The sequence below is a fragment of the Raphanus sativus genome, chromosome 7 (assembly GCF_000801105.2).
Source record: "Raphanus sativus cultivar WK10039 chromosome 7, ASM80110v3, whole genome shotgun sequence".
Taxonomy (NCBI): domain Eukaryota; kingdom Viridiplantae; phylum Streptophyta; class Magnoliopsida; order Brassicales; family Brassicaceae; genus Raphanus; species Raphanus sativus.
The window spans coordinates 4,595,848-4,608,464 of record NC_079517.1 but is presented as its reverse complement, the minus strand read 5'-3'; the positions used below and the strand labels follow the sequence as shown (position 1 = coordinate 4,608,464).

Genomic DNA, 12,617 nt, shown 5'->3' with positions numbered 1-12,617 from the left:
TATCTAAATTTTCAAAATTCCAAATAACATATATATTTTTTTAATCTTTTGCTGACGAAAAGTATTACGTTTACAAAAGACAAAAAAAAATCTAAAAACATAAAATAATTGTTTTATAATTTTTTTTAATGTAAAATTTTATAAATTTATATTATTAGTAAAATTAACAAAAAATAATTAAATAATAAAATTTTAATCTCATATAAAAATATTTTCTAAATTTTTCGATCCTGTCACAATATCATCTTTATAAAAGTTATATGTATATGTTGTAATGATTCAAATTTAATGTTATTGTTGCTTCGTAAGAATATACTTCTTCTGATTTTTTTTAAAATTTTAGTTTTTACTTCGGATTATCCTAATTCGATCCGATATAATCTAAATCTGAACGATATATGGTTATTTTATGAATTCTAAGATGTAATGAAGAACCGACCTAAACATGCCGTGTTATATCCAATCCTGATTTATTCTTACAAAAATATTAGTATAGGTCTTACGACGTGTTACAAGATAGAATCAAAATCTGAAAAATTGACATGAACCTAACAAGTACCCGAATGCCGCATTTAAAAATTAATAATGCAAAATTTAGCATATAAGATTTATAAATATATTTCTCATTAAAAAAATTATCTTCTAATTATTTTTAAATTTTTTATAAATATAAAAATCTATAAATTTACATTTTCTAAAATTTTATTTTTATTAAAGGATTGTTTTTTTTTAAAAAAAAAAATTATATGTGTGTTATCTTCGTCATTAAAATCAGCTGATGTAACATCCACGTGAGCAAAATTAGGTGACGTGACATCCATGTGAGTAATATTAGATGACATGATAGTTGATGTGGTGACTGATGTATGATTTCGCCAAAAAAATAAACAATAAATACTATGTTATTTGAAAATTTTGAAAATTTAAATATATTTTTTTGTACAGTGATATACTGTAAGTCATGTGTGAATTGAATATATCCCCATTGAATATTAAATGATCGTTTCCGGTCTATCTATAGATAAGAATATTAGAATAAGATGCAATTCAAAGTATGCAATCACTGTAAAAGTGGAAGTGGGAAGAATGGTCGCTCAACTTATCTTTCCTTGGAATGCAACTTACAATTTACAAATGATGACGGCTTTGGCTTCCCTTTAAATTTATCTTTTTACATCTCTGCTCAAACACAGTTATCTATACTATTATTTATGAAGTAAATTTGCTTAGTTGTCATGTTCTCCATGATTTTAGTTAATTTTGCTTATTTGTCATATTCTTATTAAGTTTAAGCTAAATTATCATTGATGTATTATTTGTTTTGAGCTGTGTTACTAAATAATTAATTTAAATAATAGCCTGATGAATATTCTATATAAATAAAAACGAATTTTATTTTATTAATATTAAATTTATATGTTATATTAGCTTTTCTTATTTGTCATATTTTTATTAGGTTTTAGACTTTTAGATAGGTTATTAATTTATTATTAGTTTCTAACTATTCACTAATTTATTTTAATGATATAAAGTTTATATGCTATATGCTGTATTAAATAATTGATTACAAAAAAATATTTTAGAACTATAAAAAAGATAATTCTTCTATATATATTCTTTTTTGTGCCTATCTGAAAACAATATTTTTATTATAAAAGTTAAAAGAAAAATTGAGATACAAAACAATTTATTATTAAATATTAGTCAACATAAAAATATAAATATATTTTCTAAACTATCTCTAAGATATGAGTGTTTTAAAAAAACTTAACACAATAATAAGTATATATTTTGATTAAAAGTATTTGACATATATAAATATTTTGATGTTTGATTTAATTATTTAAAAACATAAATAATAATTTATTATACTAATTTTATATTAATAAGACATAAACTAATAAGTATTTATAAGAAATTTATGCCCGCATGTGCGGGCAAAACACCTAGTAGATTACATATTTTAATCTACCAAAAGTGTTAAGAGACTAAATGTGGAATTATAAATCAGAAACGTCCCAAAACTATTTTGATTATTTAAGCATCCAACCAAACGAGACCACTTTCCAGCTTTTTTTTTTGTTCATCTGGCAAAGGGTATAATAAGCATTAAGCACATGCTTCCAACATGGGGCAAGAACTTTATTTTCAAAAAGATTAGTTTTATTGTAAATTAAATGATTCCAAAAGCTGATTAGAATTTGGAATATAGAACTAGTTTAACTTTGGACATGACTACCAAATAAGCGAATAGTATATGTAGACAGGACATAGTGTGAGACCATACTGCTAACAAATTCTTTGCCTTCTCACATGGTATACAGCATAGGCGCCGAATACAACATTCAGAGGCAACACTTGTAAAAAGCTTCCGTCATATTTTGGCACCTCTCTTTATTTTATAGCTTGCCTGCATGCCACATTCTGATACAAATACTATTCAAAGACGAAAACTTAATAAAATAAACATAAATGATACAAATTTAAAATTCGATAGATATTCAAAAACAGTCACGGGAAAAACCACATAGGTCTTCTGTCAGCAACATTTAAATTTAAATTATTGCTAAGTTTATGCAATCATCGAGAATAAAATTTGAACGCTGTCGAAAACCACAACAGCTGAGCCTTAGCCAAGCCGTAACGATCAGGCACGGCTCGCGGGCTAATTTATTTGAAGTGAATCGCAAATCAACGGCTGAGATCAAATATTAAACAATCTAACGGTGACGTACAAGGCGTCGGTGAAGTAAAAACAAGAGTCAAGCCAGGTCAGCATAGCTCATTTTTTTCTTCTTAAATTAATTTCAATTAATTTAGAGAATAATAAAAATAAATAAAAAAACGAAAGAGTGAGAAGAAGGGAAAATCCTAGCTATATATTCGCACAATATATACTCTTAGTTTCACTTTACTCACGAGCTGCTGGCCGCTGTTGTTTGTTTCTGCTTCCATCTCTCTCTTTCGCTGCTTCTCGAATCATCTTCTTCTTCGTTCCAAGGTGAGCTTTAGATCTGCTTTTCTTTTTTTCCACTCACCGATCGATTTCCTTTTGGTTATTGCTGTTTAGCGATGCTGATTTGCTAGATCTGTCAAGCATGCGTTTGAGTTTTATGTGAAAGTTGTTTCATCATATCTTTGTTTCATGCTTGATTCAATCGCTGCTGGCTGGATCTATCTAAATCAATCGTTGGTTTCTTAAGGCTTAGGCGTTAGATCTGTGGATGATTTCATGCTTTAGTTGTATACATCGATCTGTAACGGCCTCGGTGTTTATCGACTGTTGTTTTCTCTTTGAGATCTATGAAGTTTCACTAAACTCCATGCTTGATTTTAATCAAATCGTGAATATTCAGTGTGGTTGTTGTTGTTTGAAAACGGTTTTGATGTGATTCTTAGGCATGTAGTCAGTGTTGTTGTTGTTTACATGACGAGTTAGCTCTTAGGGAATAGCTTTTATTTGATCGACTCAGTTTCATTTTCTGTTGCTTAGTGAAAGATGGCTGATGGTGAGGACATTCAGCCCCTTGTCTGTGACAACGGAACTGGAATGGTGAAGGTGAGTTAAAGAAGATTTTTGTTTATATAGTAGCTAAGTGTCTTTTATTATACTTGTGGAAAACCTTTGATCATGATTTTTTTTTTTGTACAGGCTGGTTTTGCTGGTGACGATGCCCCCAGGGCTGTGTTCCCAAGTATTGTTGGTCGTCCCAGGCACACTGGTGTCATGGTTGGGATGGGTCAGAAAGATGCTTACGTTGGTGACGAAGCTCAGTCCAAAAGAGGTATTCTCACGTTGAAGTATCCGATCGAGCATGGTATTGTGAGCAACTGGGATGACATGGAAAAGATCTGGCATCACACTTTCTACAACGAGCTCCGTGTGGCCCCTGAGGAGCACCCGGTTCTTCTCACTGAGGCGCCTCTTAACCCTAAAGCCAACAGGGAGAAGATGACTCAGATCATGTTCGAGACTTTCAATGTCCCTGCCATGTATGTTGCCATTCAGGCAGTTCTTTCTCTCTATGCCAGTGGGCGTACTACAGGTCAGTGTTCAAAAACTTTATACATGTAAATCGGAATATATCGTAATTGCTTAATTTTGTCTCTTTTGATGTTTTGTATAGGTATTGTGCTCGACTCTGGTGATGGTGTGTCTCACACTGTGCCAATCTACGAGGGGTATGCTCTTCCCCATGCCATCCTTCGTCTGGATCTTGCGGGTCGGGATCTCACAGATTCTCTAATGAAGATTCTCACCGAGAGAGGTTACATGTTCACCACTACCGCCGAGCGAGAAATCGTCCGTGACATCAAAGAGAAACTTGCTTATGTCGCTCTCGACTTCGAGCAAGAGCTCGAGACAGCTAAGAGCAGTTCTTCAGTGGAGAAAAACTACGAGCTACCTGATGGACAAGTCATCACAATTGGAGCTGAGAGATTCCGTTGCCCTGAAGTACTCTTCCAGCCATCGCTTATCGGAATGGAGGCTCCTGGAATCCATGAAACGACTTACAACTCCATCATGAAGTGTGACGTGGATATCAGGAAGGATCTGTATGGAAACATCGTGCTCAGTGGTGGTTCAACCATGTTCCCAGGAATCGCTGACCGTATGAGCAAGGAGATCACGGCGCTCGCTCCAAGCAGCATGAAGATCAAGGTGGTCGCACCGCCCGAGAGGAAATACAGTGTCTGGATTGGAGGATCTATCCTTGCATCCCTCAGCACTTTCCAACAGGTAAAACAGAAACAAAACGTTTCTACCTCTTTTGTAAAAGCCTTTGATATTGAAACATGTTTTGCTTTGTGTGTGTGTGTGTGTGAAACAGATGTGGATCTCGAAGGGAGAGTACGATGAGTCCGGTCCGTCGATTGTCCACAGGAAATGCTTCTAAGTGGTTTCTTGTGGTGAGTGTTGTTTTACAAATCTATTTCCCGAAGTTGAGATGGGAAGTGAAACTATCTGTTGTTATGTGGTTGTTGTTTTCGTGGGTCTCTTTTTAAAAACCTTCTCTTGAGTCTGTGTACTTTAGTTTTACCTCTGTTTATTATTTTCTCTTTAGGATGCTTGTGATGATGCTGGTTTTTTTGTCCTTATTAAGCAAAAAAAAAATATCGTATTCTATTTGGTCGATGTTTTGATCGTTTTTTGTTCGTCACTGAGACTCTATTTGTGTCAGACACAATTTTGTATCAAATTGTGATTTAAACCATAACGAATGTTCACAATGGATTGAATGTGAAAATTCACAGAACCGCTTCTTTCCAACGTTAAACAGCGGTGGAAGTAGGGCTGGGCAAATAAACCGAATCCGAAAATCTGAACCGAATCCGATCCGATAAAAAAGAATCCGAACTGATCCAAACCCGACATAAAAACCGAATGGATCTTGTTTTATGGTATTACGGGTTATGGGTATTATCCGAACCGAACCAGAATCTAAATGGATATCCGATAGAATCTGAAACATTCAAAATTCAAAAAGATCTTGTACCAAATATGATCTCAATTCCTAATATATATTCAAAATACATTAATATATATTGAATATTTAAAATACTTATCTATTATATGAAAGTTGGTGGTACTATTACATGAAGATTGATGGTTAAATGTGGTTATTGGATCTTGAAATATTTAGATTTAGATTTTGTTTTCACTAAACAATATTTATCATTTCATGAGAACGTGGTTTTCGTTTTCTGCTTTCGTTTATTTGGTTTTCTTTTTATCAATAAATATGTTTCTTTTTTGTTTGATTTTAAATGATCACGGTTGATACTCATTTCTTATTTTTAAATTGATTTTACTTATATTTTGGTTACAAAAAGTTACAAATTAAGTATTTCAAACCCGAAGAACCGAATTTTCTTATGTTTTGGTTACAAAGTATGTAAAAATTAGATATTTTTAAACCGAAGACCCGATTGGGACCCAAATCCGAAAGTACATTGAGTTGTACCGGTTCTTGGAAGATTTATTAACCCCGACCCGAACCCAATAGAACCCGAACCGGTCCCGAACCTAATTTGTAAATAATCCGAATGGGATGATTTTGATAAACCCAAATAACCGAAACCCGATTGGATAAAACCGAAACCCGATTGGGACTCCGAATGCTCATGCTTAGGTGGAAGCACGCATCATCCTCCTGTCGACTTTTGTAACAACTAAAAATGTCGTTTCAACCAAGATTGCTACGTTAGCCATCGTTTTTATTGGAGGAAATGCGTATATTATTGGTTAAGCTTTTGGATTTTTCTAAAAATATTTCTTTACTAATCACAAAAATGTCTAAAACGTCACAATCGGTTTGTCTTCCTACCGATTTATAGTTATTTTGTCCCCACCATTTGAAATTGTTGAAATGGTCGGTCCAACCAAATCACCCAACAGCTTTAATCGATACTTCGGAATAAAACGACTGAACAACTCATACACACACACAAAATCGATTAGTTGTCTGGCAATCATAGACTTTCTCTATAGTCTCTAACTTTAATGTTACACCTTTGTAATGCCTTATCGAAATATTCCAAAAACCTTGTCTTCACCAATGGGCTTTGGGCAAAAGAAGCCAGTGTAATAGTATATGCTAATTCATAAACTGAAGTTATGGATATCCAATAGTACTGTTAAACTCATCCGAGCCCAACTGAAACCGTTTTACAAGAAGAAAGCATAAAAATAGTCTTGTAGATTTGCAAGTAAAAAGTATCAAACATAGCCATTCTCTTGTTCTTTTCTCACAAGGCCTTAAAAAAACAGAGTTTTCAAGCATCTTTGGCTTGAGTAGTAGAAGAAGAGTCTTGTGACGGCTTCCATTGTTGTGGAGTCTGAGCTTTCTTAATAGAAAGAGCATGAATCTCCTTCATTTCTTCTTCAAGTGCAGCATTCACCATACGGTGTCTCTCTAGCAATCTCTTCCCTTCGAATTGCTCAGATACAACCTCAACTTCAAAACTCGAACCGCAACTGCAAAAACAAAACATTTACCTTGAACCAGAGATTTATTCCTTAAGCCAGAGAATTAAGGATGTTTGATACTGGGAAATCCTATACTTACCCTCCAGATATGTCAGTGACTTCCTGGTACAAGGTAAAATGAGACAATATCAGTTAAGAAAACTCGAAAAGAAGATAAACCTTTACAACTCAACTCCAATCTTCAGACGTTGTAAGGTAAAAAAATTAATACACTCCCTTATATATATAACCCATTTAGTTCTGAGCTTGAAATTGACAAACAAGTCCTAAGTTATTCATATATCATGAGTTCATATCAAATTAAACAAACACTTTTTATAATCTTATGTTTCATAGCAGAAAACCATCTCAAGAAGCTGACAAAACATATTACCACCACCATGAATTAAGAAACCAAGAGACAACATAGGACTAAGAATATCCTTCTGATCCAGTTATTAATTTATAGAAGGAAAAAAACAGAACATATATGTATGAACAGACAAAAGTGAAAGAAGAAGACAAAACTGAAAGAAGAAGTTTTTACCAAAAAAAAAACTGAAAGAAGAACCAATGAAGAGATCAAAATTGGAAGAATAAGAAGAAGAAAACTAACGAGATGAATAGGCTTGAGTTTCGAAGTCAGCGAAGCTTCGACCTGTTCCTTAGTCACCATCCTCTCTCTCTCTCTCTATTGCTGCGAATACAATGAATGTCTCACAACCCTAATTGCATCTTATCAAATTAGAATAGTGGTTTAGTTTAAATTCGGTTAAGCTCGGTTTAAGTTTCAGTTAGGATTCGATTTTGGTTTACGACGGATAGAAAATAGGGTTTAAGCACTCCTTTCCTTAATTTCTTCGTCTCCCTCCTCACTCCCTCCTAAAACCCTCTCCGAGAGTTCTATTCACTTCTCCGACCATCATGAAATTGCGACCACTACCGTCAAAGTCCCTTCTCTTCCGTCTCTTCTCTTCCTCCACCGCTCTATACCCCCGTCGATCCATCGCCCTCTCTAATTCATTTTCCACCGCCGCCACTAGCTCCGCCTCCAGCCTCTCTTCTTCTTCTTCCTCCTCCTCTCGGCGTCACCACCACGACGAAGACTCCCGATCCGTCAGAGTCGCCGTGTGGTGGGACTTGGACAAATGCAACCTCCCGGCGACCGCCAACGTCTTCAAGCTAGCTCACTCCATCACCGGAGCTATCAGAAACAGCGGAATCAAAGGTCCGATCTCAATCACGGCCTTCGGAGACGTCCTCAACCTCCCTAGATCGAACCAAGAAGCTCTCTCCTCCACCGGAATCTCTCTAACTCACGTCCCTCAAGGTTTCATGAGAAAAAAGTTTAATCTTTTGTTTTTAAGGAAAAAAAAAGTTTTGATCTTTTTTTTTTTAATTATCTCTCTATCTCTCTCCAGGTGGGAAGAACAGTGCGGATAGGTCTCTGATTACAGATCTCATGTGTTGGGTTTCTCAGAATCCACCTCCAGCTCACGTCTTTCTTATCTCCAACGACGAAGGGTTTGCTAGCGTGTTGCACAGGTTGAGGATGAGTAACTACAACGTTTTGCTTTCGAGTAAGTCCTCCTCATCTGCTCCTCCTCCTCCTGGTGTTCTTTGTAGCGCTGCTTCGATTATGTGGGACTGGGAAGGTTTGGTTAGAGGAGATGGCGTTGTTACTGCTAAGTACTTTAACCAGCCTCCTGATGGTCCTTATAACTCTTGGTATGGTCACTATAGGGTTCCTCTTCTTGACCCTTTTGCAACTACTACTGAAGAAGTAGTATCTGAGTTTAGTTCGAGTTCTGTTAAGGCTCGTCTTGTCCCGAGAGAAGAGGTTGTTGATAAGATTCGTATGGTGTTGAGCTTGTTTCCTCCCTCCAAGGGGTTGTCTGTTTCTGAACTGCGTGCTGAGCTGATTAAGAGTAATGTGGCGTTGGATAAAGAGTTCTATGGGTATAAGTCTTTTCCTCGGTTTCTGCAGTCCATGCCTGATGTCTTTCAGGTTAGTAGAGGTAGTGATGGTTTGTTTGTTGTTCGTGGTGTTGGCGCTGAGAAGGCGATGATTCCTAAGCGGGTTGAATCAAGTCCTGGCTTGGTTACTGCCGTTGATGAGAAGGTTACAGAGAAGGTGTCTGCTAATAATGCTTCAACTACAAAAGTGATGAATGATTTCGAGCTTGCTGCTGAAAGGAAAGGAAGAGATGTCTCATTTGGAAAGAAGCAGGAGAATGATAAAAATAATGTCGAAGAGAAAGCGCCAGAGAGTTCTCAAGAGTCTATTCTGGTCAGACAGAAGGAGGACGGTAAGGCAGATGACAAAGCTGCGGGAAGTGAAGATTCCATGGAAGATGGCTTTTTTCAGAAGCTGAAAAGACTATGGTCTGTTTCACCAGAGATGGAATCAGAGCATCTCTCAGAAAATAAAAATGCTTCTGGAAGTGGTGACACGGACGAAGGGGTTGTTAATGATGTCAAGGCTGAGGATAAGAAAGACTTAAAATCATCGAGTCAGGGAACTGATTCCATGTCCCAAATCTCCCCTTCTTTTGCCGGTGAATCTCCTGCTGAGGGTGTGAAAACAGGAACTGATGAAGCAGGCAATAGTGTTAAAAATACAAGTCCAGGCTTTTTCAGTCAGCTTCTGAAGAGTTTCAAGTTCTGGGAAAGAAACAATGACTCGAGTGAGACTCAGGAGCTGGTCCAAGTACATGACATTTTCGCAAACGAGTCTTCCTGGGATGATGTTGAATCTTTTATTAATTCTCCAAGAGGCTACATTGTTGTTTCTCACTCAAGGACAAGGTTTCTTACACATTCCTCCTTTTAATCTTGGAAAGACTGAATCAGACATTGATTACAATTGGTTCTTGCATTAGCCATTGGCTAACGTTTATGTTCTTTTTTTCAACCTGTCAGGGAAATGATAGCTAAAAATCTGCAGAGGGAAGGGCCTTCGTGCCTTAAACAGCTCGACGAGTCAAGCATGCTTCATTTAGTTACCTTGTTAATATCACACAAGAAATGGATTGAAGAAAACCCCTCTTCTTCCCCACCATTCAGCGTAACCAAACCCTCTTCTAGCACTAGCCACGGTCATGCTTCTTCCTCGATATTCTCTGATCGTGCAAAACCACAAGACGGTGGTGAGAAAAAGTTCAAGAACGTTGCTCATGCTGGAGTTTCCGTTGGTTACAAGAGCAACGCTCTCGCTGATTGTCAGAAGCTGATAAAGAAGATGACAGAGAAGAGCCCTGAAGGTTACAGCTTGATTCGTTTCAGGAAAGACTTCTTGGAGGAGTACGGGTACCATTTAGCCGTTGAGAAGCTCGGTTACAAGAACCTACAGTCGCTGATACAAGTGATGCCTGGAGTGAAGATATCATCCGGATACGTTTTTCCTTCCACAAGTGGTGGTAATAAGTCTACTAAAGAAGATGAGTCAGACTCGTCGTTCGAGGAGCTAGGTCCGGTTTCTGAAGCAACGAGTAACCACCAGACGATGATGACCAGAAAGGTTCCAGTGTATGAACCATCTCTCTCAGAGGATGAAGATTCTGGTTCGGAGAGAGACACCCCGAAGAAGAAGAAGAAGGAGGTGATGATGATGAGTGAAAATGATAAAGATAGCTCGTTATTGCAGATTCTGGATTCTTATTACAAAACCAGTGGGGAGGTTAAGATGGAGCAACCAGTGGAGAGAAAGGTTGTGAACAACGTTAGGAAGCCAAAGCCTTCGAAGACTTATTCTTTTGTTAAAGATTCAGAAGTTCAGTGACTACAAGTGTGTTTGTAGTGAAGAATCTCCCGGGAAGTTTAGTTTTGTCTAGTTTTGTGGAAGCCGGTTTGATGTTTGGTATATGGTAAACCGAACCCTGTTAAGGTGAAATAAGGTCAGATTGATTCAAACATTAAAGTGTAATTTAGTGTCCCTGAAGATTCCATTACCTAATAGTAATACACAGTTGCTTGCATTAATTGGTGGTTTATGTTTTTTGATTTTCTTAATTTAAACATCACGTGGTATCCATGAAGTTGGTATAATATTAATAAGTTGGTCTTAAACACGTCAACCAGACCATGATTAAAACTAGTATTTAATCTAATAACTAGATCTTGACCCGTGCGACCGCACGGGTATTAATTTTCTGTTTTAGTTTTTATTCATTTATACTAAATGATGTATTTGTAATACTTGATCATTTTACATTGACTATGTTAGGGATGTGTATTTGGATACCCACTGTTCGGTTAAAATCTATTTGAGTTTGAGATTCCCGAGTTTAAAGATTTCAGCAACATTCAAATTTATATAAATTTTGGTTTCAGTTTGATTCGGGTATTTGTTGGTTCGGTTCGGTTACAGATAACCCGTTTGAATTATTTTAAAATTTTCAAAATTTATATATACTTTAATTTTATCAAAACATATAAATTTGAGTAATGTAAGCCAAAATACCTAAACTAAAAATTAAAAAATAGGTTGAACTTCAATATTTGGATGGAGAATAAATATATATTTTAAATATTTTTGGTGTTTGATTATTGTTTATCTACTTTACATGTTTACTTTTGACTATTATTTATATTTTCAAATAGTTTAGACAATTTTAAGTTGACAAAAAAAATAACTTTAAAATATCATTAATTGTTGAAAAAATAAAAAAAAATACATTAATCTAACTAAAAAGACAAACATTAAAATAAGAAAGAAAAAAACACACATTAATTTAACTGAAAAAGACAATCATTAAAATAGGAAAGAAAAAGAAACACATTAATCTAACTGAAAAGACAAGTATTTAAATAGGAAACTCAATTTAATTCTCAGTGGCATAGAAGTGTAATTAAATTTGAAAATTAAAGGTATTTTTATATATGTACTTCTGTTTTAATAAGATAGAAGTTTCAAATGAAATTGTGGCGTACATGTGGAGTTGCTTGGTGGATTATCTTTGCGACTTGAGTCTTCTCAGTGGACACTTTTTTTCTTATTTTCTTTTGTCAACTGCCCATTTTCATTAGATCAAGTGATAGTCCGACGAGCCGAGTCTCCGAGGAGCCCCTCCATCTGACCGGGTCTGATCTATATGAGAAAAGATGTAACCTCTCTTTCTTGCTTCTTTTGCTAGAGCATCTGTCCATCCATTCATATTTCGGGGAATATGAGATAGTCTCACATCCTCAAAATCGTCTTGGAGATTCCGGAATATCCCAATCTCTGTCGCGAATGCTGGCCACTCCTTCGGGTTTATAATCATGTCTACAAGGTCCGTGCAGTCTGTCTCGAATCTTATCGTGGTTATCCTCATGTTCCTCATACATGAAGCTGCCCAGAGTAAACCTTCCATCTCAGCGTGTAAAGCTGAGAGGCTCTTGATACATGCCCTTAATTCAAAGGATTCAGAGCCTATTTGGTCCTTGAAACTCCACCCTAAACCACTAACGCTACCATTATCAATCCATGAAACATCAATTTGACAGATAGGGATTCGGGGTATCCAAGGGAGCGCTGTCTCCACCTCTGTGGTAGGAGTAACGTCATGTTCTCCATTTTCGTCCTCCTTTTTGTTAGCAGTGGACACTTAAACAATAGATAAACTAACAAAAGAGATTTATTATTGATGAGAAATATCCCACATCG

The 12,617-nt window shown here is 36.1% G+C and overlaps 3 protein-coding genes across 3 annotated transcripts; 2 read left to right on the top strand and 1 right to left on the bottom strand.

Annotated features, from left to right (window-relative positions):
- Nucleotides 1-2,850: 2,850 nt before the first annotated feature.
- On the top strand, nt 2,851-5,128 carry LOC108817098 (actin-7). Its single transcript, XM_018589702.2, has 5 exons — nt 2,851-3,001; nt 3,494-3,559; nt 3,653-4,046; nt 4,128-4,741; nt 4,833-5,128. Exons 2-5 carry the CDS (start codon nt 3,500-3,502, stop codon nt 4,896-4,898), a joined length of 1,134 nt encoding a protein of 377 aa, XP_018445204.1. The 5' UTR covers nt 2,851-3,001; nt 3,494-3,499; the 3' UTR covers nt 4,899-5,128.
- A 1,475-nt stretch (nt 5,129-6,603) lies between these two features.
- LOC108817097 (protein BOLA2) lies at nt 6,604-7,723 on the bottom strand. The gene is made up of 3 exons (XM_018589701.2): nt 7,587-7,723; nt 7,071-7,093; nt 6,604-6,979 (listed from the first exon to the last, which is right to left on the bottom strand). Exons 1-3 carry the CDS (start codon nt 7,644-7,646, stop codon nt 6,778-6,780), a joined length of 285 nt encoding a protein of 94 aa, XP_018445203.1. The 5' UTR covers nt 7,647-7,723; the 3' UTR covers nt 6,604-6,777.
- A 21-nt stretch (nt 7,724-7,744) lies between these two features.
- LOC108817096 (uncharacterized) lies at nt 7,745-10,951 on the top strand. Its single transcript, XM_018589699.2, has 3 exons — nt 7,745-8,300; nt 8,392-9,778; nt 9,893-10,951. Exons 1-3 carry the CDS (start codon nt 7,895-7,897, stop codon nt 10,749-10,751), a joined length of 2,652 nt encoding a protein of 883 aa, XP_018445201.1. The 5' UTR covers nt 7,745-7,894; the 3' UTR covers nt 10,752-10,951.
- The last annotated feature ends 1,666 nt before the right edge of the window (nt 10,952-12,617 follow it).

Bases quoted from the DNA above. Each gene is read 5' to 3' on its own strand.
- LOC108817098 (XM_018589702.2), top strand. From the start codon at position 3,500: ATGGCTGATGGTGAGGACATTCAGCCCCTTGTCTGTGACAACGGAACT. The intron at 4,047-4,127 runs GTCAGTGTTCAA...TGTTTTGTATAG, and splicing joins TGCCAGTGGGCGTACTACAG to GTATTGTGCTCGACTCTGGT. The intron at 4,742-4,832 runs GTAAAACAGAAA...TGTGTGAAACAG, and splicing joins CCCTCAGCACTTTCCAACAG to ATGTGGATCTCGAAGGGAGA.
- LOC108817097 (XM_018589701.2), bottom strand. From the start codon at position 7,646: ATGGTGACTAAGGAACAGGTCGAAGCTTCGCTGACTTCGAAACTCAAG. The intron at 7,094-7,586 runs GTTAGTTTTCTT...ACCTTGTACCAG, and splicing joins AACTCAAGCCTATTCATCTC to GAAGTCACTGACATATCTGG. The intron at 6,980-7,070 runs GTAAGTATAGGA...TTGTTTTTGCAG, and splicing joins GTCACTGACATATCTGGAGG to TTGCGGTTCGAGTTTTGAAG.
- LOC108817096 (XM_018589699.2), top strand. From the start codon at position 7,895: ATGAAATTGCGACCACTACCGTCAAAGTCCCTTCTCTTCCGTCTCTTC. The intron at 8,301-8,391 runs GTTTCATGAGAA...ATCTCTCTCCAG, and splicing joins TCTAACTCACGTCCCTCAAG to GTGGGAAGAACAGTGCGGAT. The intron at 9,779-9,892 runs GTTTCTTACACA...TCAACCTGTCAG, and splicing joins GTTTCTCACTCAAGGACAAG to GGAAATGATAGCTAAAAATC.